The 26,282-nt window shown below is 29.4% G+C and overlaps 2 protein-coding genes and 1 long non-coding RNA gene across 4 annotated transcripts; all 3 read right to left on the bottom strand.

The window, feature by feature from the left end:
• Window positions 1–5,913: 5,913 nt before the first annotated feature.
• LOC136973679 (uncharacterized) lies at window positions 5,914–6,961 on the bottom strand. The gene is made up of 2 exons (XR_010880532.1): window positions 6,694–6,961; window positions 5,914–6,600 (listed from the first exon to the last, which is right to left on the bottom strand). It is a non-coding gene; the product is annotated as an uncharacterized lncRNA (long non-coding RNA).
• A 498-nt stretch (window positions 6,962–7,459) lies between these two features.
• Window positions 7,460–19,257, bottom strand: LOC136973676 (uncharacterized). Of its 2 annotated transcripts, none has more exons than XM_067268417.1 (2): window positions 19,072–19,257; window positions 7,460–9,716 (listed from the first exon to the last, which is right to left on the bottom strand). In XM_067268417.1, exon 2 carries the CDS (start codon window positions 9,705–9,707, stop codon window positions 7,806–7,808), a length of 1,902 nt encoding a protein of 633 aa, XP_067124518.1. In that variant the 5' UTR covers window positions 9,708–9,716; window positions 19,072–19,257; the 3' UTR covers window positions 7,460–7,805. The 2 variants fall into 2 exon arrangements, with proteins under 2 accessions (XP_067124518.1, XP_067124517.1); XM_067268416.1 differs by lacking the exon at window positions 19,072–19,257 and adding an exon at window positions 13,034–13,337.
• Window positions 19,258–22,795: 3,538 nt separating this feature from the next.
• On the bottom strand, window positions 22,796–25,643 carry LOC136973674 (uncharacterized). Its single transcript, XM_067268413.1, has one exon. The coding sequence runs from the start codon at window positions 25,606–25,608 to the stop codon at window positions 23,707–23,709; it is 1,902 nt and encodes a 633-aa protein (XP_067124514.1). The 5' UTR covers window positions 25,609–25,643; the 3' UTR covers window positions 22,796–23,706.
• Between the last annotated feature and the right edge of the window lie 639 nt (window positions 25,644–26,282).

Raw genomic sequence — 26,282 nt, 5'->3', positions numbered from 1 at the left:
ATATATATATATAATATCACTTTTATACCAGTATTATTCACGTCATGTACAATTAAATAACGTGATAAAAGAGTTTTTACCGAAAACATCCTGTACTAATGTCCAAGGTCTAGACCTTGAGAATATGTGACGTCAATTATCTATTCCGTTCACGTGACCTCCCCTACACGTCAGGAATTTTGTGTACACGATCCGTGACGTAACTGTTTCGGTTCATTGACGTATACTTTAAATAGGAAACGATTAAATATAAATTATTGATGAGTTTATAATAAAAAATAAAATAAAAAAACTGGATGAAAAACTAACCGGCGATCTTAAAAAAATGTTCGAAACATGACACATAATCTCGTAAAAAGACGTAGATTTTGTTCTATTTTTTGTTTATTTAAGTAACAGGTGTTCGTCTGCCTAATGACGTCACTCCATAACAAATCAGTCACGTGCTTGACGTCACCGAACGTACGAGGGAAGAACGATAAAAGATTAAATACTCTTAATGATTTTATCAACAGATAAGAATATTTTGTAAAATATATTAAGTAATATTAATATTTAGTAAGTATTTTATACGCTCTTTTATTAGTTTAATATTTTTTTTAATTTTAATCTGGCAACACTTATACTTCTCGACAGATTTAAAAAAAAAAAAAAAAAACAACGTACAAGCGATTACAAGCTCTTAAAAATAAATTTATGTTTATGTTAAATTTAAATAAATAAATAAACAAATAAAATAACGTAAAATAAGAAATGCGAACTCATGTCCTTGACAGCTGTCACACTGTTACTATAGTAACGGTAATTTTAAAAATCGTCACTGCACGTGAGATATTATTCTTTGATTGGTAGAAATAAAAATGTCGGGTTGTGTATAAAAATCTTTTAAAAGAAAATAATAAAAATTCGTTTTACTTTAAAAAAAAAAAAGCGAATGAATTATATCAATGTAATTAAATTGTATAGAAGGAAGGAAAAAGTGTAATATTTTAATTGTTATTTAGTGTTTTATATAAGGGATTTTTCAGTAAAGTTCAGGTAAATACTTCACACGAAATTAATTGTTATTAAAACTTTAAAAGTATTTATTAATGGAGTTAGGATAACGTTCCTTATTGCTCCTGTGCCATATAAGTTAATGGAATTGCAACCAAGCAAAAAGAAATCTCTATCCATTCTGTCATTGATTTCGCCATTTTGTACCATTCTGAATACACATCTTACAAAGTTTTCCAAATAGCTTGTTTGAATTGAATTGTTTTCCTTGTCATATTATGTTTAAGCCCCCCTCCCACTCATTGGTTTTTAATTGAAAATTTTACAACGTTCGGATCAAACTAAACGTTATCGATAACGGCTCTGTCTCTCTCTGTCTCTCTCTCTCTCTCTCTCATCAATTATTGAAAGCCAGCACTTGTAAATATTAACTAACCTCTTGTATCATTATAAAACTTGATGGGCCATAAACGTAATTGTAGAAATCTATTTTGTTCCATACAGGCTGTCCGCTTTAAATAGGGTGTTTCAACGTTTGCTTACGTTACATGACGTGTTTTTTCCCCCCTCCTTCCTTCTGTAATTTTCTTTACAAATATAACGTTTGCTCAGACGTTTAAACGTGCTTACACGCCTCTATCTCATTATAATTTGATTGACAGAAATCGTGCTGTTGCTGTCCTCACGCGAAATTCAGCACGTGTCACGATCTGTCAAAATTTCTTCTTCTCTTAGCTTATTTTCGGTTTATATCTCTATAGAGATTTGTCATATACGATTCCCAGTCTTATAATTAGGACCACAGTTTTTTTTTTATTTTATTTTATATTTTTCCAATTTCAACACTCTTTTGGAGGATTTTTTCCCACCGGCATTTTTTTTTCTTTCGTCCCATATAATATGGGATGAAAAGTAAATTTTTCTTCTACATCACGAAAATCCATCAATTTTCTAAGTTTTAAATCCTGTTTCCAAATAGACAAAGAAATATATAAAGTAAATAATGGCAATTTTCATAAAATTTTATACAATTTCTCTAGTTTATTTACAATTGTATCCTTTATATAACAATAAGGAATTATATTATTATTATTATTATCATAATGCCACTTAGTAACTAGTTTCTTTCTTATAATATGAATATAAAATGTTTCTTAAAGTAAAGAAAATAATAATAATAATAATAAAGCTTTATATTTTCTACATATTTGTCGTTATTAAATAATTTAAATTCGTATTTTAAACAATATAAATAACTTATTTTCTCAGCTTATAAACTTTAAAAAATAAATTTAAATTCAATATTTACGGTTGAGATTCGGAGGTGATCATGCAGAAAAGTTCCTAAGGGAAAACACTGTAGTAATTTCTTTTGTTTTAAATTATATTTATGTCGCAATAAGCTGATACATCGCATAATACGTCTACAGTATTGAGGGTTTGATTTTTTTAGGGATTTTTTTTTTATACTTTCTTGTAAGTGATGCATACGTCAAGCTGAAAAATTACCTGGCACATAAATCGAAGCAAGAATTTGTTATAAAATTTTATGCCAAAGGAAAATATTCACCCATTAATTAACAATTATTAAATTTGTTTAAAGTAAAAATAATAATAATAATAATAATAATAAAAATATTCATTAAATTTGAGAAATTTTACCTGTTTCGATCCGCCTTTTTAAAACCTTTAGGGATTAATATTCCATATTTAGGGATTTTTCGGCTCTTAGGTTGCATCCATCATCCACACCCAATTGCTTCAACTGTACGATGCGGACTCATTACTTATTTTCTAATATGAAATTATTATAGGCCTATATATATATTAAAATTAAACACACATTTAAACATTATTTTAAAGTTAAAAGATTATATTTTAAATACTATAAATAATTGATATTTAAAGAGCATTTAGTGTTTTATCTCTGAAATGTGAATTTATATGACAAATATTAATGATATTTCGCAAGATAATTGCCACCAGATGGAAGTGCATAATTATGAATGGAAAATGCATTAATTGTAGTTTGTGACGGAAATGTAATGACCGAATCGGGATTTTCTACCGAAAAAAAAAAATTCCGAGTTAACTTGTTTATTTAGCGTTTTATTTAAATAAAAAATAATAATAATAAAAATCATGTGTAACATCCGAACATTTTAAAATAACACGGCTAAATCGGCTACACTTTAATGTATAAGAATAAAATCGGCGCTTTTAAATCGTTTCGCGTATTTTTATAGAGAAGAATCGAAAGGGTTGTTATTAATTTATTGAAAATTGCTACACAACACGTTTCTCGCGTCTTTTATGTATTATATTACAATTTTAATTGAAGTTATTCGGATTAGAACTTCAATTAACTCAATAGGAACAATAGAAAACGGTTCAAAGGAACTAAACACGTTTATAAAAGCCTATATAAGGTTACAAAATGGCTACCTGTACTTCGATCGTAAATGTTAGTATCACCCATAACGTATATATATATATGTGTGTGTGTGTGTGTGTACTTTTTTTTTATGCATTTTCTATGTTATGGCGATCCGGTCAAGGTCGATAGTTTGCTATCAAAGAAAAGGTGCTCCGAGGATAACTGAGTTACGAGATTTCTGAAATGCCGATCGTAAAGGCCCGCTTCACTTCCGGTACTTGCGGAGTTTATCGATTACTAAAACCTAATGTACGATGAATGCCTAAAGATTTTTTTTTTTTATGTTCGACTTTATATATACCGTATATCTTATCTCTAGTTTAATATATTTTGTTTGTATAAAGCGTGCACGTATCGTAGATACTATTCAAATTTAGTTTGGAAGCAATGAATCGCCTAGTAACGTTTAAAAAAGCGAGCGATTCTATGGTAGATTGAGATAAAATCCTATTTTTCTTTCTTCTGTTATTTCCGAGATTGTTTTCTCCCCCGTTTTTCTTTCTTTTGTTTTTAAAAGAGTGTAGTTTCCGAATCGCCCACATAAGGTAAGTTGCCCTTTAAACACAAAACTGAGTTTTCTCTCTACCGACCATACCGCCATGACAACAAGCAATCGATGTGGATGGTATTTTCGGAACTGGATGCCAAAAGCGGGGGCAGAATCATCTCTCCTCTCTCTCTCTCTCTCTTATTCTCTTTTTCTATCATCTAGATTGATTAGAAACACAAATACAAAATCTCAACCCTTTTATACTCCTCTCCGCTCCGTACAAACTTTCTAAATTTCAGATTTATCAATGGCAAATCGTCGTAAGTAAGAACACAAAATGGAGTCACTTAAAATACATTTGTACCATACATAATTGTTTTTAATTTAAAGAAAAAAAAAAACATTTTTTAAAAGAGTTATTCGGCGTATAACCGCTTTTAAAATCTATTATTTATAAGCCCTCAATTTTACAATCTGTTAAGATTTCTTCCCCTTATAAAGTTACTTGCCCCCGTAACGACGATAATAATTTATAAAAGTCGAATAAGCATTTCACACATTGCAACGCTCAGCTCCGGCTGACCTACAAATGCTACGTAACGGCGTTGCTATGGAAACCTTCATCGTCTTCCGTTGCCTAGCAACTATTAGTGTTTTAGACCGCACCCTTTACAATTTTAAAATGTTTAAATAAGTTAATTAAATTATATACATATCCTTTTTATATATCAAACGTGTATAGTGTATATAAATATATGTATAATTATATATATATATAAATCTTTTTTTTAAATTAAAAAAAAAATATATATATATATATAATTAAAATATTTTAATCGATTGTTATGAACGATCGATTTAAATATTAAATAAATTTAAATTTTATTAATAGTCTTATTGAATTATAAAGTCACGAATGATGCGAGTGATTGTTATTTTATCGTTTATAAATTACTATTTAAAATTGAATCCGTGTCGCCATCTGTTGTTAGAAATATTTACAAAAAATAACATTATATATATATATATATATATATAATTTTTCTTCTTCTTCTCGATACACCTTTTATTGAAATTATTATTAAATTAAAAATTAAAATAATTATAATAGAATTTTTTTTGGCTCGTATAAAAATGTTTTTTCGAATTTTTTAATTTTAATAATAATAATTATTATTATAATTATAACTTATTTAAATTACAAAAAATTCGAAAATCGAATATGATAATTAACTTTTATAAACGTAATTACGCTTATTTTATTATTATTATTATTTTTTTATTTTAAATTTTTTGGGGGATGGAATAATGGTTAAAAAATATTTAAAAGTTAAATTAAAGTTTGCTAAATTTATATAAAATTTCGCGCTTAATTTACTAATTTATGCCAGAACTTTATCGTAAATTTCAGCCATATTTTTCCTTAAAAATAATTTTTTAGTTTATAATATTTCCCCTTTTTTTAAACAAAAATAGCTTTAAGCTACTATCACATCTCTCTAAAAATATCTTTTTTCAAAATAAAAAAATAGCTCTATATTTTTTTCCTATAAATAATAAAGTTCTCCATACGAAAATTAAAAAAACTGAGAAAAAATTTCCCAATCGATAAAATGGCGGAACGTTGGCGATTGTTAAGTACCATAGACAATCCGCCATCTATTGAGTAAAACGAAAACTAACTGAGAGATTTTTTTCTTCTTTTTTAACACATATTAGAAGAAAAATATTGTTTAAATTTAAATTGGCGTTACGATTTACAGAGTTATGAAATTATTCACCGTAATTGCTAAAATATAAATAAATAAAATAAAAATAAATAATTTTTTGAATATTAATATACACGTGTCGACATCTGTCGAGTAAATGTCAAATTACTATCTCTAAGTCTCATTCCCGCTTCGTTGACGATTCGATCCAAGGAAAAAGTGCTCGGAGTTCTTCTAAAACTGTAAAAATTATTGTCGTTCTTGTTGGCGATTGTTTCATATTTCGTGTTTTTTGATATTTTATCCAAAGATAAAAATGCCGTCCTCTTCGGTACTTCATCCTTCTTTACTAAATTGAACTTTTGTATCTTCGACTGCTCTGGTTTCTTTGTGTTTTTTGGGAATTTAGGCAAATTATCTGTCTGTATTTTAGGCTTCGTTGTAATTATATTCTTCTGGTCGACGGCGCAGGTAGAGACCGAGTAGAATTTATGAGGATTGCCATTTCTCTTCAGTATTAACCAAGCAGTGACCATAGCCATGAAAATTGCCACTGCAACTGAAATCAACATAATATTTATGGGCTTATTAGAGTTTGTTTTATTTCTAATCGATTTATCTTCGAATTGAGACACTACATCATTGTCTACATCGTCCCGAAATTGAAGATTTCGATGAAGATTGTTGAAAAATTCGCGCTTATGGTGGAATCGGAGTCGCTCTCTTTCCAATGCATCCTCTACAATAGGTCCAATTTTATACTTTAACAAAATCTTTAAATGTTTTGTGCAGTTTCTCTCGCTTTATTTTCTTCCAAATTCGATTACTTTCTCTTATTTCTAAGCGTAATTTTTTATACAAATTAATTATAGATTTAGGAAGATCGGTATCTATAACTCTATACATTTTGCCATCGACCATGATGGATTCGGTCTTTGCGTTGACTTTTATGGGTATTTGTAGATCGTCTGAAGGTTTTGGAATGTTTAACAAATCGAGAACGTCAAGATATTTCAGAAATTATAGAAATTTAACAGTTAAAATCGCATGAAACTACTTACTCGTCAAGAATTGCTTTCGTTTCTGTACTAATGCGTGTGCATCAATCATTATAATATGATAAAATATTGTGAAATAAATGACGTTTATGTAAGAATTCATCTTGTTCTTTGTCATATGTTAATATATTATTATTACGCAAATGCATTTTAAGCATTATTGCCACCATTAACAATTTATCATTAATAATCAGTTAAAGTATCTCGTCATATAAACACATTATTTCCTAATTTGTATTATTGCTGCAGTAAAATTTACTTACAAAATCTTAATTTATAAAAAAAAACTTTTACATCTTGAAAAATCGTATTTTTAACAACAGACTTTACATGTATTTGTCACTCACGCATTGTACTGTACATCTGTAAGTCTATAATGGTTCTGTGCAAGTGTTCCAAACTCGATCGAGGGAATCTATAGTAGTAACTTAAGACCTTAAATTTCTATAAATTAAATAAATTTGTACCCTTTGAGTACAAATGTAGGAAAGCCCTTGCTTGAGTGGTTCCATAAATTCCATCCCACAGCCCCTTACACCAACGTATGTTTTAGAATATAGGTTTGCACGAATCACTAAGGAAAACAATTAATATCATATTTAATTAAAATCTGTTATTGAATAAAACTGATCAGTCATAAGTGAAAAACGTCACCTCCAACTGCCTACTTTCTTCATATCGCCCACTTAGATAATCCACACTGGAGGCGACACCGCCCACATTTTGAACTATTGATTGAGTAACACTTAATTACATTCATTAACAACTATTAATAAACATAAGCACTTTATTTGACTTAGCACCATTAGATATTGCTGTCATTTTTTTAAAAATACTGTTACGGTACAGCTTGCTCAAAAAATGGACCACGAACTAACTTTAAATAGATAATTTGTAAAAATAAAATCAGCTTGGTATTCATACTTTGGTCCTAGTTTTAGACAAATTGGTCCATCGTTTAGGCACATTCAAAGCTTTTGAAGTGTAATAATTTATACGAATGGAAAAATATGTTTTTTTTTTTCTTCTTCTTCTTCTTCTACAAAATATACACGCGAAAATTAAAAAATTTCTTGTTTTTTTCTGGCAGTGAAGTTTGTTAAACATTATCACAATTATTTGTTGCAATAGCAATATTTACGAAGAACAGGATCGACGATGCAAGACGATTGATTTCCATACTTGTTAACGCGGCTTATATCGTTTATAACGTTATAAGTCCCGTGATCGTTGGAATATAAAACCGTGGCTTCGAAGAGCCCTCCACTTGGCATCACTTCAACGAGTATTCTTAACTTGGAAGTCACTTCTTTAGCAACTTCGTCGCTAATTAAATTACCAAAATATACTCGAGAATTCGTTAAAACTTTATTGTTCGGCAAGGATTCTTCACACCTGTGAAGTTTGGAAAAGTTCAGTTTGATACAGATTGAATTGTTGCTAAATTCATCCAAGATAAGCCGGTTGATGGCATCCACTACAAGAGTACTCGCCGTTTGGCATTTAGGATCCGATAAAGATAAAGTAGTTTCGACTTCGCAAGTGCAATAATGTTCCGATATGCCAGCTTGAGGACACGTCCTGTCGGAGGAGATAGCCCCAAATAATGTTGTGCCACGCGAAGAACTTGTAGATCCTAATTTGGATCCCGTATTTTGTCTTAAAATATCCATTAAAGTGTAATAAGTATCAAAAGGTGTGGTCAAACGTCCCGTATTGGTATCCAGAGTTTGCACAATTTGTGGATTGTCCCTCACTAGCGAGGGAGGAACGTATATAGAGAAAAATGGCATCCTTTCCTCGATTCTGCCTACCAAAGTGGTCCTTATCGAATCGAAACGATGACCGTGGTCGGAAAATAAGATAAAAATAGTGTCATTCAGATAGTCGTTCTCGTACTTGTCTCGAAGCCATTTCGTTAAGTCATCGTCGGCTATGCTGACTTGGCTGACGTAATCGTGGCTCAACTCCACGAAAAATATAAAGCCAAAATAGGGCCTATAAGAATTATACTTCTTAATAAAGTTGTCAGCGTAATTCAAAAGAAGTAAATGCTTAGGAGTCTCGCCGAAGCATAAATGTGAACTGAAACGATGGACTTTGGAATCTTCTAGAGACATCATAAATGGACGAAAGTAATGATTAGTAGGTTGAGTATGGAAACCCTTTCTCATATAATTAAAAAGGCTAATATCTGGGCGATCTTCTACGAACATCGTAGCATATCCTTCTTTGGAGAAATCCTTCCATATGCAAGGCCACTGATCGTAGGTTTTGTCTTCGGGCAAGGCTAGCTCTTCCGGAAATTTTCCTGTTAGGAGAGCTATCAAATTAGGAAAAGTATTGTCTCCGATTTTAGTCATACCTCTAAGGACATGAGCGCCCATAACTTTCGTTAAATAATTATATGTTTTTGGTAGTTGCCTTATAAAGGCGAGTCTAGACAATGAATCGATTCCTAAGAACATGACATTATATTTTTTTCTCTTAGCCTCCACTTTTTTCAATGGTATCCTGTGGATATGAGCGTGATAGTTAGTATAATAAGAAATTCCGGCGAAATTATAGCATGAGACAATTACAAAATCGTGTTGTAACATGGCACCCTCCAATGGAAGGCTTTGAGAATTGGTATAGATCACTACATCGTCGGATTTTCTAATTATGTATTTAAAATCACAATTGGGCGGTGAAGAACCTCGAACATGACTCTTGTTAAAGACTAAAAAACCCGAATCGTTAACATAAGTCAAAGGATCCTGTCTGACTTTGCAGTGAATAGGTTTAGAGTCCTGCAGATATCGAAGGATGGACTCATCGAACGGATGAATTCTTGGAAGTTTGCAGGACTGTTTAGGATCTGGAAATGGTTCCTCCTCGTCTATATTATAATTGGAGTATACGACGCTGTAATTATTCACCGATTTCCAGTTAATCTCATTATTTAAGATGAAAATAGTACATATAGTAGCAATACCCAATGCGATCAGGATTTTCTTTGCTGTCATTTCTTGCATTTATAAAACCTGGAAGAAGAAATTTGCAAACATCAGAAGATTATGTAATTAATTCGAAGATAAATTATTTTGAAATTGGATTTAGTCCGCGATATCACCCACCAGTGGTCGAGTGGATAAAACCACTGAACACTGGTAGTTGGTCGCGGGTTCGCGCCCCACCAACAGGCTGGACACGTGAAGTTCTCCTTGTGTTTCCTTCGCGTTTAACACCTAAATAGGGGCAAATCTCCTATAGAAACCCCCGCTCTATCCTCGGGTTTCTATAGGAGATTTTCTAGATACGTAGGCTGCACCACCTTGGTTCTAACGCAACACAAGGGTGTTGCGTTAAAAGAATAATCATATTTTAAACTGAGTTTATATTATATATTTATGACAAAAGGAAGCCATAACTATTCATTATGAAATAATAAACAATATGGGAAGTTATCACTCATAGCAAATTCGAAGGAAATGCCTAATTCTAAACGTACTTACAATAGTTGGCCGACTTTTGGTTCGCCCTGTTTTTAATACAGCTTGACCCAAAGGTCAGAAAACTAATTGCGATTAATTAAGGATAAAATACAATTGAATTAATTTTATTTTTGTAATGTTTCTAACAATTTACGGTTCGTATTCATAGGCGTTAAAATAGAACATCTTGTGTTATCAAGTACGAAATATATATATATTTTTAAATTTGATATTGTTATTAACAACAGCGAAATCTTGTTTATTAATAGAGAATTTCTGCTGAATTTGCTTACTTATTAAGCATGAATTATTATTTTCCAAAATGGCACCAATGTTTATGATTTTGTTTATATGTAAAGATTATTTCAAGGGTAAAGGGTAGGAGAGAAGTGCAACGCAAACACTATTATAAAAATGTATTATCAGTTCGTAAAAACGAAAATTTAAGTATGAGTTAAGCATAAATTACAAGTTAAACGCTAAGAAAAATGCTGTTTATGATGCAAAAATGACAAAATTAACAATAGACAATATTTCTGATTACAAGCATATTTTGAAAGTATTTTAATAAATGAATGATGCGTTAGAAAATTCCAATTTCATTTATTTTGCTTTGAAAGAATAATTAAAAAAAAAAAAAAAAATTTGATTGCTCCAATTCAGGAATTGGATGCAGGACCCTCCACTCAAGAGGAACCTTTCTATCGAAACGTCAACGTAAAAGGGCGCACTAAACACGCCTGCTATAGCAGAAATTAAGCCTTTCAATGGCTTCTCCCCCTAAAAATAGATTCATTAACATAATTACATTAAACTTTTATCATTTTTAATTGGTTAGACAAGTGCGCTCTCGAGTCTCCTACTGATAAGGATCGATAACATCCTCCGTATCGTTAATGTAGATATTTAACAAAGGGGACGACATCACCTGTTCAAAGTACTAAACCCTCCCCTTTTTTTCTCTTTTATTAATATTTCATATCTCTGTGACGCAAACGACTCCTCGACACATCAATTCTTTAAATACTTTTTACGTGATTGGGTCGTGGTAACGATTTATGTGTCATACGGAAGAAACCCGATTATTAATTAATTCTCGTTGTTCTCTCTCTCTTTTTTCTAATAAAAATGCTTAGTTAGAGTCTCTCTACTGGAAACTACAGACACGGAAAACGAGAAAATGGGTCATATTCATACGTGTGAATGGATATATGCGATATACAATGGACTATTATTCGTATGCAGATGTGAATATAGCGGTATATATCACAATACCCACTCGTATAAATTAACGCCTTGTCACTGTTTTATTATTATTATTATTATTGTTTTTTTATTGTTGTAAGTAGACAGATCGATACCAGTTTTAATAATGAATAAGAGAAGAAATCATTCATCCGTTCGTCAATAGAAATTAAGTGTTGAAATGCCTCTACTTTTTCACAATTTACGTTTTTTATGTCTTATTTTCTACTAGAAAAGTAGAACAGTTTGAAGGTTTCGCTTCTAACTGACCCTATAAAGGCCTTAAACGTGTCATCAACATGATTCTAATCGATGGAATAATGGTCACTTGTTTACTCAACTAATGCAAATTTATAACTAAGTTTTATGGACTTTATTATTACTTTAAAAAAGAATTTCATTACAAAAATATATTGAAGAGGAAGCAGTGAAGGGGGTTGTATGATTAATGTAATTCCATCAACAACCGCGTATAGCTTACGGTATAGCTTACGGTTACATATGAAGAAATAATTAAATTACATTCTTGTATGGTTTTTATCAACGTAAATGTGATAAATATTTGTATTAAAATGTGGTCCTACTTTACGCATTCCAGATTTACACATAAACTAAACAGTCCTCAGATTGATTACATCCGAATTGACGCAGTATAGGGCCTCGTGTATATTTCTAATTTATTACTAATTTATGGAGAAGAAAAGGCCTCTTGGGGCCATAACATCTTCGTAACAGCCTCTATACTTAAGTGTGAATTTTTAAAAAATTTTTACAAGTCAAATTTAGTGTATTTTTCATTATGCTAAGTTTACTTAAATGGAATAAGGTGTTGCGTTTTGTAATGTGTTTTATAAGAATTTTACACCAAAAAAATGAAGAAAAAGTTGAAAAATTATAGCTTAAAACGCAATGTTTTATTATCTAAATAATATAAAAATTAATAGATAAATTTCAGGGTTATATCCTCAATATATAGATAGGATTTTACATGTATTAATGCATACGTATCAAGCGTGAAATTCGCATACTTCCGTTATCTACTACACTTCCTCTATGCCCTTCGAGTGAATGGAACTCTATTATTTATTATAACAATTATTATCTAAACCAGACTGTAAATCTTCGTAAAAAAAAATCACGTATAATTTATCAGTAATTAATTGATTCCCATCTTAATTACAATTTAGGTAAGTGGAAAAAAAAGTATCTTAATTTAGGAATTAAAATTTTTATTAAATTACTTATTTACACTAGATAAATTTCACTAATTTATTTATTTGTTAAATAATTTAATGCCTTATTAATAAGTAAATAAAGGAGTGCAACTCGAGTAATTTATTCATATATATATATATTAAAAAATGAATTTTAACACTTAAAAACATTAAAAAATAGAATAAAATTATCTTTTAATACTTAAAAAAATTCCTCCTACACGAATAAATTAAGTAGAAACAGACTTAACACACAAATTTCTAAGTTAAAAATACTGTCGAGTGACACTTAAAAAACAGAACTGTACTGTTTATTCACAAATTTAAATTAAAAAAAAAATCGCTTATTTAAACGAAAACATTTTAAACTTAATTAAAACTTTCGAATTAATTTTTTTATTAATTTACCTTTTTGATATTTTCTCGATAAACATGTTTGTTTATAAAAACACTCCTCCTTACGTTCTTGCCTCTGTTGAGCTTTAAAGTAAAATTGACGTTCATCGTTGTATATTTTGCGCATGCTCCCACTCCACATGCTTCTTTACCACAACAACAATGACGTAATTGTCGTGACGAGAGGAAGAAAAAAAAAAGAACACCCCCACACACTAGCGTTATATATAACGATTACGAATCGCTTATGATTTTCGTACGAAATTACTTACTTTAATACCCTCGCACGCATTTAAAAGTTTGAAAATAAAATAAATAAATAAATAAATAAATAGAAATCGCACCATCTAGCGATGAAATTGTTAATTAAATCATAATCTCGTACGCTTAAATTCCCCTTAATTAATTCAAAATAAAAAGAAATTAGAGTTCCCTCTAGTGGCGGAATTTATAATTATGAAATTGAAAACGACCGTTTTTTTTTTAAATTCAAAAATTTAAAAAAAGAAAAAACGGTCATTTTTTAAAATTTAATTTAATTTTTTTTAATATTTAGTTTAGAAATTAGAGAAATTACGTAAAGAAAAATAAAAATAAAACGCTTCTGTATTTAATTACTGTTAAGTTCTCTAAATAGCTGGATACTTAATCTAGAAAACGTTATCGAAATATAATACTTGAAAAGGTTATTTTGTTCGGGTTTAAATATAATTTAAGTATTATTTGTAATCGTATACGTGTGAACGATATAGGAATTCGATTCGATGAGAATGTCATAAAATAAAAACCACTTTATTACTTTTTATGTATTCAAAATTATAAATAAAAAATCTATTTTATTATCTATACGAGAGGGGCAAACTTTATCGTGTTCGTTTGTGCATTAAACAGAACACGACGCTTATGTAACAATGGATAAAACAGCGTGTCATTTTTGTATTATAAAGAAAGAAACATGGCACCGCTACTTTTTAAACAATAAAACAAACTAGTTATTATTAGAATAGACTTTCAATATGGCTGACAAAAGAAAAAAAGAAGAGAAAAATTGATCCTTGAACTCTTCAATAACACGACAATTTTTCAATTTGTCATTTAGATAAGTATTATCTCCAGTGTAGTTTAAATATTTTTCTGTGTTCCCTCCTTAAATAAAGGGTTAAAACACGTTTCTCTGTAATTTAAGACGGATGGCAATAAAGTGAAATTATTTTAGATAACAGAATTTCCTCTTTTTTTTTTTTTTATTTTTAATTTTAGGGTGTGACGTTAAAAATTCCCAACATGGGGACTTTTTCCTGGTTTCTTAAAATTATTATTTTACAATGTTTCCTGTTAACTTTATCGAACAATATTAATAGATGTACATAAATAAAGTTTTGGCTTCATTTGTGATGCTAATTTTAGAACGCTGACAGTGATTTTTATATGTTCTAATTATTACAGATTTATAAGTTCACGTGCATATTTATCTTCCTCACTATATTTTTGAGTGTAGATGTAAGAGGTGAGGATATGAATATGTGCGTTGAATGATCTGTTTGTAAGTCTAATCTACATTTTAATCGTATAATACTTTACTGAATTATGTAATGTAAAAAATGCATTAAATTGCAACTAAAAATAATTTGTTTGTTGTTTTGTTATTATTAATCGGGAGGTGAAAATAATAAATTCATTGTTTTCGACTTAAATTTTTCATATGTTATGAATATTCTAGATACGGTAAAACCTGTTTAAAACGGAAACCTGCCGAACCGGAAACAATATTCGGTACGGCACGAGTCCGGTTTACACAGGTTTTACTGTATTTTACATACAAATATGTTTATATAATAAATTTAATATTGGAGAAGGTAAAATGAAATTGTTATAAGATAATTCCGGGTGTTGAATATTATACATAGTGTTTTTTTATGTAGTTACAATAAATATTTTAAAGTATAATTTATATTGACATGTGTTATTACGTAATTGATTTGTTTTATTATGCATTGTACATTTAGATTATTTATGAATCTATTTAAATACGGAAAATTAATAATCATTGTGTATTTAAACTGATGTAATAATCAGGATTATGCTACATGCTGTATGGAATCTTTGGATTTGTTGGACCCGGTTTAAAAATATCTGAATGTGTTTATTTTTCTTACCTCATTTAGATAATGATGTAGTAGTAAATTCAATGAAATATTCCTCAAATAAATCAGAATTTAAATTATATTTTAATGACATTTCAGTTGGGTTTTTAATGCACATAATTCAATGTATTTTCTGTCATTTTATACACATAAAACAATATTTCTTCGGCTGTTCTAAAGGAAAAAATAATGGTAAACATAATTCTTAATATTCAAATATACAGTTCTAATACATAGGTATTTATATTTAATTTAATGCTAATACTTAATATTCAAAATTATATATGATGATTAATACATAAATCTATAAAATATTAGAAAATAAAATTAATAAATTTCTATCATATTCTAGTATAAAATGAAGTTACAGAAGACCATTCGCTATTCAATTTATCAGTTTATATAAGCCATGTTTTCTTCCTTGATACACGAAAATTCATCAATTATGGAGTTAGATGATGCCTCGTATATAAAATTCACTTTTAAAAAAAATCTTTAAGTTTAAAATAAATTTATAACGTGTACAAATACGTATAAGTATACATAAATTTATGTTAAAGATAGAACTAGAGTGAACTGAATAGAAGATACAGTAGGCGATTCCCGGAAGTTAAAGTGCAGAAGTAACCGGTTTTAACATTTAAAAATAAAATAAATGTAATAGGTTTTATTATTTAAATATTAAAAGTCACTTTCTCGGAATTTTTTATTGCGTCAAGTTCAGTGAAGTTGATGTAAACATGAATTGTCTTCTTCAACGATAAACATGTTTATCGTTGAAGAAGAGTTGATTTCTCTTCTATGAACAAAATATTAATTTCCTTTCCTTTATTCTCTTAAATTTAATTGATTTATTTTTAATTGGAAGAAATCTTTTTAGTAAAAAATTTACTGCTCTTATTACTTTTAATTAAACAGATAATGTTTGATCTTCAAAATTTTAAAATGGCGTAAAAATTATTTGTTTAAACTTTAAAAATTTCTTAATATAATATATATATATAATTTTAAATTATTTTATATTTGTATACATCTTAAAACTGAATATTTTATATAGTTTAGTTTAAAAAATAAGATCGTATATATAATTACTGGGAGCCACCATCTTGAAACAAAATGGCGATCAGCTGAAGAAAATAGCTTTTGTGAAATATTGTAACTGTTTTTATATTTTAATGAATATTTTATATAAAATATTAATTATTTTTTAAAATGTTGAAACGTCGAAAAACTTTTCTTATTAAAGAAACAAAAAAATTCTGACATAAGCTGCTATAAATCCTAGTCTTTCAGTCTTTTACCACTCATTGGAGAAATTTTTGAGAAAATTAGCTTTGGCAGATTAAACTGGAAATCAAATGAAAATAACTCTATTATTTATAGACAGTAGATCTATGGTTTTAAAAAAAGAAAATCTATTGACGATCCAATACTTAATTTCCCTAATTCCATAAATGCGGTTTCCGTAAAAATAAAAATACTTTTACACTATTTCTGGACATTTTGAGCTTTTGATAACACCTGGAACGTACCCAAGCATTATAACTCAGCTTAGATAATTCACCTTGAATGTCCCGTTGGATTAAACCACTTAACACTGGTTGTTGGTCGCGGGTTCGCGTCTCATAAAGGGCTTTTTCCAAGTTTTATTCACATATCTAACACCCAAATAAAGGTAGTGTTCCATAAAAAGTCCTCTCGGAGACATTACCCCTTGGCAGATAGTCCATGAATTGTTTTGCAGTATTCCATCAAACCAAATCTAACCTTAAATGTCTACTTTCTTTTGAACTTTTGGATAAGACTCTTTGGGTACTTCTGCTGTTGGTGTGTAGTCAGCTTTTCTATGGAATATAATGTTTAATTCATAGCTTAAAGGAATTGAAAACTCCAAATTAGCTTTGCAGATGATATGGTTTTAATGCCAGGATATAAATGTCTGCGAATAAGAAACTAAATGAAACACTTATTTTTGTTACCCCATCTACAACTTTTATAAATTAAAATTTAATTTTCAAAAAATTATCAGTGTTATTACTCAGTCAAAAAGTGCCTCGTTTAAAATTTGACAATGAACCCCTAGCTTAGATTTAAACGCACAAATACAGTACTTAGGTGTTATAATATACATCAAACTAAAATTTAAGTCATGCAAATTATCAGTTCTGTAAGTTAAATATAAGTTCTAAAAGTTATTGCGAAAGCAAATCAAACTGGACATCATCTGGGTAGATGTGAAAAATGCACTTAGAATCTGAATATCGAAACTAACCGAATTTTACTTCTTGTTACAATTCAGCAAATTATCCTGTATGCTACATCCACTTGGGGCTATGCCATCTACACAAAATCAATAGCAACTGAATGTCTTAGTGTGCAAAGGATTTTTGCTCTAGGAGCAGTTAGATGATGCAAAATTGTTCCTGAAGAAGATGTTTTGGTTTTAACAAGACTATTACACAGGCATCTAGCTATAGAAAAAAATATATTAATAATATATAAGAACTAAAATGTTCTTAAGTATAAACCAGAAACTCCTATAGTCAAATGTTCCCAGCATATTCAAAGTAGTTGAATCTTCTATTCCGGGAGTATGCCTTGAGCATGTTTACAGAACAGAAAAGAGAGCAGTGAATGAAGACCTTCATCCCTCAGTAAAACAAAAATACCAAATTACTGTACTGTGCATTAGAAATGGGCAACATACAGATGCAAGATGCAGCCATAGACATTAATACTGATGATTCAAAATTATCTGGTAGTGTGGATGTTCACAGGGATAATTGCTTTATCCCTGTGAACATTCTAAAATATTCGTTTACTAACTCATACAGCAATAATTCAAGCAAAAACTAAAGCTCTATACAGACTTCACGTTCTGCTTGAATTATTGTTGTGTGGATTTTAAGGATTTCCAAATTACAAAACAAATCATTAAATATTAACTCAAAAAAAAGGCCAAAGAAACACTAACTTAGCTCACTCTGATGGCAAATATAACGTGATTAAACTATGTACCAGGGCAAACCAAGTAGCAATCAATCACGAATTATCAACTTTTCTACAGATTAGAGCCTTTATTAGAGCTTTTGGCACCAGGGGCAACTTAAATATGGCGCCTTTTGACAAGTCTTTCATTAGATAAAGAAAAGTTTTCATATATATGTATATGTAGAACAAAAAGCAATGTGCAAATATAAATTTATGTTCCTAATTATTAAATAATATGTACAGTACATACACACATATTACAATGTGCCTATTTACTTATTTTATTAAATACAATATTTTGTGATTTAATTTAGAATTTTAAAGTAAGGCTAAGACATTTTAATGAAATGTAAAGAAATTTTGTTTTAGTGTTTATAAAACTTATATATATGACAACACTAAATTCACATTGCAGAAAGTAATGAAAATCTATTGCTCATAGTAGTCGTTCGAGCAATTCGAGTAACATTGTTTGCGAGAGAGCACGCAAGGCGCATTTGTTACATGCATTTCTGGAAAATTTTGAAGAGCAGTTCATAGAAAAATGTACAAGTACACGCGACAATATGATTTTTCATACCCGTCGTATGTAATAGTTTTCTGTAAATTTATAATTTGCATGTAACAATTTTTGAATTTCGGAGCCCTGGATACGTGCCCCTGCTCTAGACATACGTTAAAAACATCTCATAGAAAAATGGAATGTTCATAAAGGTAATAATACATTAAGTTATTATTCTCAAATGTGCAAGACCCCTTTAAAATACCCAATTCAAGAGTATAGTTTTAAAATGTTTCAAAATTTAATAGGCCATAAATCATATCTGGCACCCTACGGGTTCTACTCTTGCGAAACTGGACAAGAATATAACATCACACATTCAAGATTATATCAAATATGAAGTTATGACTTACACTTTCATAGTTTACGCCCACTGAATCTGTTAGTCAAAACACCAGTATATAATTATTCTATAATTCAGAGAATATATCCTACTTCCGTGCCAATTTTTCTAACGCATACGATGAGCCGAAACTCTTTTTCATCTACGATGTAAAAAACTATTATTATATTAACCTGTTTATAGTGTTTTACTCCATCGGGATGGCCGCATTGAATATAAAACCAATCTATTTATCTATCTATATATAAGCATTAGTTAAATAAGATAACATATTTCGACAGAACTCAACAGGTGATATATATGAAGATAAATTAAGAAATAAAATGTTGTTTCTTTTTTTATTTTATTCCGAAATTATTATTACGCCTATTATTTAACTACTTTACCCAGGCCTGACATTTACGAAGCCTCAAAAAACCATGATACAAAGTATACAAGTGCAACAGAGTGAATAATAAGGTAAAAATATAAAATTTTCAGTTTAAAAAGGGCCACAAAAAATTGATTAGCCCGTTCTTCTATCCACTTCTTACAGATAATAGCTTAATAAATAATGTAATCAATATCAATGGCATCAGCAGTATTTGCACATACTTTTCTAAATGGGCACTTGATTCACGCGTAGTTTACCATTGGTGAAGAAATGAGTTACGACACACACCGCTCGATCGTGTTAAATTGAGCGATAACACGTATACAGCAGAGGTAGGTCAGCCTAAATGACTGCCATCTGTTGGAGTTTTAAAGAACTACTTTCTCCTGGGAGAGTTTATTTTTATAACACAGTAAAACCCGCGTAAATCGAAATTACGGTACTGAGTATTTTTTCCGGTTTGGCAAGTTTCTTTTCTAGTATATAAAATCGCTCCGTTCCGAAGAAATTTTTCCGCTTAGAGGGGGTTCCGTTTTATTCAGGTTTTACTGTAATAGCGAATTATTTAACGAACTTTCTTTCAAAAATATAATACACTAATATTTTTAATCCTTTTATATACAGGAGCGTTTTGTCTCTCTCTCCAATACGAGATTAAACTAATAGCATTTGAATCCAATTGTATTCCGATCAAATTAAAAATTTAAATGGGATTAAATTTTTAATTCTAGATGCACCATGACACTGTGTCATTATCCGTCGTTAGTCCATATCTACGTATCCCTACGCGTTTCTGGATTATCCAATCAACTTCGATATAAAGACACTACGATTGGTCATTTCAAAAAACGTCAATAGAAAGAAATAAAGATAAAAAGGCCTTTTCTGTTGCACTTTTTGTTAAGATTAAAGCTTTAGGAACTAAATTAGGATTTATATATATATATATATATATATTTTAATGGCCTGACGATTAATAAATAAAATGGCAAATTATTCTAACTTTTAAAAATGTTAGTAGCTACCTTTTTTGTCTTATCGCACTTACAAAAAAGTAGTTTCTGGAAGTCGGAGATTGTAAATTACAAACCAATCCTCGATAACAATCGGCTGTTGCATTATTAATGCCAAAAATTTATCACAGACATCTGTTCTCCTGGTTTTCTTTTTTTTTAAAAAAAAATTCACTAACATATTCGCCATTTTTCGAATGCAAAAGTATGCGCATCGAATCTTAAATAACGTTATATAAAAGATGACCTAACTGGTACGAATTTTAGACAATAATTGACAACTGCATTTAGAATTCTTACATCATGATGAATTTAGAGCACTTTAAAAGAAAGTAATTTGCATATTCTATAATTACCAGCAACTTGTTACCTATATTGTTTTTAAAAAGAATTTAATAAATGTATTGAAGTGAATAATGGCTACGTTTATGGATGATAAATTATGAAGACTTAATAGAGATTAATAATCTATTCAAATTACATATGTGTTTGTATCATATTGAATGTTAATAATCAATATTTCATGTAATAAAACGCGATTGCTTAACATTGAATAGTTTTAAATATGACAACTGAATTATTCAAAAATTATATATATATATATATATATTATATTGTTTTTTTTTCGAATTATACATAAAAAATACTACCAATTTCTGTGATCTTTCATGGATACAAATCACATCTATGATGATTTTGATAAATTTGCACCCATTAGCCATTACAAAATTGCGCTTAATAGTAAATAAATTTTATTTTTTTGTGTCGATAAACATAGAAAATATCTTCAAATATTCCAGCCTTTGAGCATCACTCAACTGGATGCAACGTTATAAACGTCATTAAGTGATGGAAGAGAAATAAAACACGAGTCTTTTTTATTATTATATTTTTTTTTACTTATTTTTCCATCATTCGGAGTATATCGAATCCAATATTGTTCGAATTTATCGTCGTGTGAAGCGGCTTTTCTCACTGCATCGATATTGTTTGCCTTAGATGCTTATCCATCAGAATTTCCTGGAGAATTGCATTTTCTATTTTCATCAAACATTTTTGGAGTACTCTAAAAATATCGCTAATTTTCTTCCGTCTTATTCATCTTATGTAATACTGTTTGTTAAATATCGAATTTCTATTTTTTTTCCCCTCTTGCCCCTACAGAAACTCGTCGTCTTCTCCTCCTCTGTATGCAAGAATTGTGTTTGCATGCTCCAAATCTGAATCAATACACTTAAAATTAGATCGTTAAAGACGAAATTGTACGTTACACGTATTTTTTTTTAAGCAGCTTTAAGTGATGTACTGTAGCACGAAACGTTTTTCTGATACAAACGGGATTCGACGAAATTTTTATAAAATTCTCTCTACTTTAAATAAATTCTGATCGATTTTCTAATCGATACATCAAATACCGTTTCCTTTGATCGATTTTCGATCGGTTAGAATTATATAACATATATTTCTTTAGACAAAGAAAGACATTTTAGTTTTCAGTGAGGGCAACTCTTACCTTCCATTCAGTAGGGAAAGGTTTAGTTATTTTCTATATATACACACACACCCTACATTCATAAATAGCAACTTTAAAGAAAACACATTGCCATATCTGAAAGAAATAGTAAATCTGGTGTATGTTTATTTTTAGTTTCTGCAGGCATTTCTAAATAATGGATAAGTAACTTAAGAGCATACCAAAGTTTAGAACTGATAATTTTATAGAGTCAAAAATAAATTTAAAAAAAAAAGCAAGAGAAATGTCGTATATTTTCTTTTATTCCATTGAAAAATATAGAGCAATAGAAATGCATTACTAAACAAACAAATTGTCATACAATTGTCTTCTAGTATGGAAAATCAATATCACATTATAAACAGATATTAAAGCTATTTATTAATTAAAACAAAAATTTAAATATATATAAATGTTTAAATCATTATTTATATATATATATACATAATATATATAAATACTGCTTTTTGTGTGTTGATAATGCACACTATATTTAAAAACATGTAAAGTTATAGTTCACACTTACAATACTGTATTGTTTGTTTAAAAAAACAGAACTATGGTCTGTCCAATTTAAGATAACATTTAGCTTAAATTATTTATATAAAGATAAAGTTGTATGAAGTAAAGACGAATTAGTTTAGTTGCTATGTTACCTTAAGTTACAGTAGAAAATCAATACAAGGAAGTAACCAGATTTCTTTAAGTAAGAAGTGTCATTAATGTCTGATAAGGCTTACTTTCTGATGAGATGAAAAATAACAAAGTATAGTACATTGGAAAACTAATTAAAAAAATATTGTTATTTACTTTCTAAATTAAAGTTTGAGATAAATTGTTCTATTGACATGCAACCTTCGTGCCATTAATTGAAACTAAACATTACATCTGATCTGTTGTACATAATTTAAATATTTGTAATGTTTTATGATCCCTAAGTATTGTAAATTAAAAATTTATAATTATCGAATATAATTTTTGTAATAAATTAAAATATATATGGGTTAAAAACTGTTCCAATTTATATTCCATAGATAAAGTACAAAGCAGAAACTCTGTTATAACAAAGATTATTTTTACACCAATAAACCCTATATTTTAATTTAAAAAAAACTTCAAACTTCAAAACAATTTAAATTTGATTATGATAAAAAATTTCTACAATAAATTATTTAACTAATTGGAAAAATATATTTTCATATAATTAGATAACTTAAATTAGACAGACAATAGTTTTACAGCTGAACATTGTATTTTGGCACTGAAGACACAATGTGAAAAAATTATAGTGTAAAACCGTAAACATTAATTATCCCTTCCACTTAACACCATGCAAATTTTTTTAATACATTCAATAATTGGATAGATATCAAATTTAAATTAGATAACATACATTTCCGTTTTATGAGTATTAATTTAATATTGTTTGAATAATTGGAGCGTTTCTCAAAATAGAATATGAATAAAAATTTTGATGAATTTAAAGTATGAGGAACAGTATTTACTTTTAGAGAACAAATAAAATTGCACAGGGAATTTCTGTGCAGAGTGGAAAGGAATAATTTTAAGATTTTTAAGAACAAAGCACAAAATTGAGCATAAACTGATTGTCATTCCAAAATATTCCATAAATTGTACTTTTGCCATATTCAACATTTAGAAATGCAGAAAAGTCTTATGTACACAAATATTTTATCACAACATCAATATATACAAAATATTTGTATGTCAATATTTATCAAAAAATTAAATTAGCTCTATATTCACACAATAGCAATATTTTCTCAGGATGGTATGTTGAATGCAAGAAGATTGATTGCCGTACTCGTTAATACGGCTAATGTCGCCCAGTATTTGAAACGAGCCATCTTTGGATAGACGGACTGTAGACTCGAACAGACCTTTGCTTGGATTAGTTTCTAGCATAATGCTCAATGTATAATCGATGTTGGCGGAAGATACTGATGGATGAGAAAGAAGTCTTGAGGCACTTATTACTTGACTTAATGTCAAAATAGCACATGAATGAGTATTTCTCTCTAATTCTGATAGCAGTTCATTTATTTTAGTAACTATAACATCAGCAGCTTGTCTGATTTCTGGTAAATCTACAGTAAGAGGAATCTCTTTACCACACGTGCAATAATGATCAGGAATACCAGCTGCTTCACAAGTTCGATTTAACGGAATGTTGCTAAACAATGAAATACCAAATTTAGAATAAGAGTGACCAAGCATTGTTCTTTTAACCGAATACTGTAAAATATCCATCAACGTACTATATGTATCATAATGAGTAATTAACTTAGCTGTATTTGCTTGCAAATTTTTTATTGCTTGTGGTTGTTCATTAGCTAGTATAGCAGGAACGAATATTGAGAAAAAAGGCATTCTCTCTTCGACCCGTCCAACAGGAGTTTTTCTAATGGCATCAAAACGGTGACCGTGATCGGACATGAAAATGAAAATTGTTCGAGCAAGAAGATTATTTTCATAAAACATTTTTAACATATTGACAAAATCCTGATCAGCCGAAGCCACTTTCGATAAATATTCGTGACTTATCTCAGCAAGAAAGGAAAAAGCAAAGTAATTATTCTGATTATATTTGACGATAAAATCTTCCAAGTAATTCATCTGAACAATATGTTTGGGAGTGGGACCAAAACATAAATGAGAACTCATATGATTTATTTTAGAATTTTCTGCAGCTAACCAAAATGGACGAAAATAATAGTCAGTCGGAGGATTTTTAAAGCCTGGTGCGAGATAATTAAAAAGACCAAATTTTGGAAAATCTTCAATAAAAAGTGTTAAATAATTATTCTGTGAATAATTATTCCAGATACAAGGCCATTCATCAAATTTAGATTCAGAAGGCAATTCGTTCCCGTAAGCTTCTTTTCCCGTTAACATGGCAATGAGATTAGGAAAAGTATTGTCGCCAACTTTATTCATGCCACGAAATATAAACGATTTCATATTATCCTTTAAATACTGATAAGTATTTGGCAAAAGCCGGATAAAGCTTAATCTTGACATAGAATCAAGTCCAAATATAAGCACATTAAAGGAATGATTTGAAGATCTCTTGGTATCAATATTTCTAACATGCGTATGAATTGCCGAATAAATATCAACTCCGTAAAAATTTGAACAAGTCACTAAAACAAAATCAGATGAAAGAGTAATTCCTTCTGGAGGGAGATTCTGTTTCTCACTATATTCTATTTGATCATCATTGTCCAATTTCCTGACAATATACTGATAACTACAACGAATGTTCTTATAATTGGCATTGACAATTGCCGTATGATTGTATTGTAGAAGGCCTGCCTTGTCTACAAAAGTAAAATAACCTACGCCAGTTCTACATTTAATGGGTCTTGAACTTGTTATATAAGGCCATATTGAATTATCAAAAGGATGAATTCTCGGCAAAACACACGTTTGGTTTGGATTTACTGGTTCTTCTATATCTAAATTGTAGTTGAAATATAGATGTTGTAATATGTGTTGGGACTTGAAATTCCATTGATGTATCAAAGAAATCACAGTAACAATACATAAAATTATAAAAATGCAAATTGCTTTCCTGTGTACATGTAGCAGCAAATGTCTTGTCTGTTGAATCCATAATTTAAACATTGATTTAACCTGAAAAAGAAGGAGTTATAGGTTAATATATAAATTCAATAAACTTTAAAAATTATTTATTCTATAAACTAGAAAGCAGATAATTTTATAATAGTGTATACAAGGTCTTCCAAAACAAATGCTACCATTTTAAATTACTATAATTATATTAATTATTATTGGGCTGCAATTTGAAAAAATTATAGACCTATAAATTCTCACTGTCGTCCATCTTTCCTTAATCTCGAGAATGGGGTTAGATAAACGAAAGGCAAAACCAGATATGGAAACCTTAGGGGCTGAAGACCCCGATTAACTAAATATGAATTTCCAATGCACACGAGAAGTCATGTTATTTCAATTCAAAACTTCCCCTGAAAGTAGTTAATAGATGATAAGTACAACTCTATTGCTAACAGAAAAGTATGATGTGCCAGGGTAAGACACTACTAATAATTTGAGGTGGAGAGCATGTATTTTAAATTAAATAAATTAAAAATACGATAAAAACTTGCAGCCGTTGCTAAAATAATTGCTCGTTGTTATTATTATTATTATTATCTGCATTTGTTGTACTTCCTACTTCCTAATTATTCACACCTCTAGAAAGCACTGTAAATGAAAACGGTGACTCCACAATACAGAAGGAATTTTGTGTATGCAGTTTGCAAAAAATGAATCACTCA

Source organism: Centruroides vittatus, unplaced genomic scaffold (genome assembly GCF_030686945.1).
Source record: "Centruroides vittatus isolate TY-2023 unplaced genomic scaffold, ASM3068694v2 contig_3262, whole genome shotgun sequence".
In the NCBI taxonomy this organism is placed as follows: domain Eukaryota; kingdom Metazoa; phylum Arthropoda; class Arachnida; order Scorpiones; family Buthidae; genus Centruroides; species Centruroides vittatus.
Note: the sequence above shows the minus strand (reverse complement) of the source record. Positions and strands in the feature narration are given on the sequence as shown.

Excerpts from the sequence above, each read along its gene's own strand:
- LOC136973676 (XM_067268417.1), bottom strand. The coding sequence starts at position 9,707 with ATGCAAGAAATGACAGCAAAGAAAATCCTGATCGCATTGGGTATTGCT.
- LOC136973674 (XM_067268413.1), bottom strand. The coding sequence starts at position 25,608 with ATGTTTAAATTATGGATTCAACAGACAAGACATTTGCTGCTACATGTA.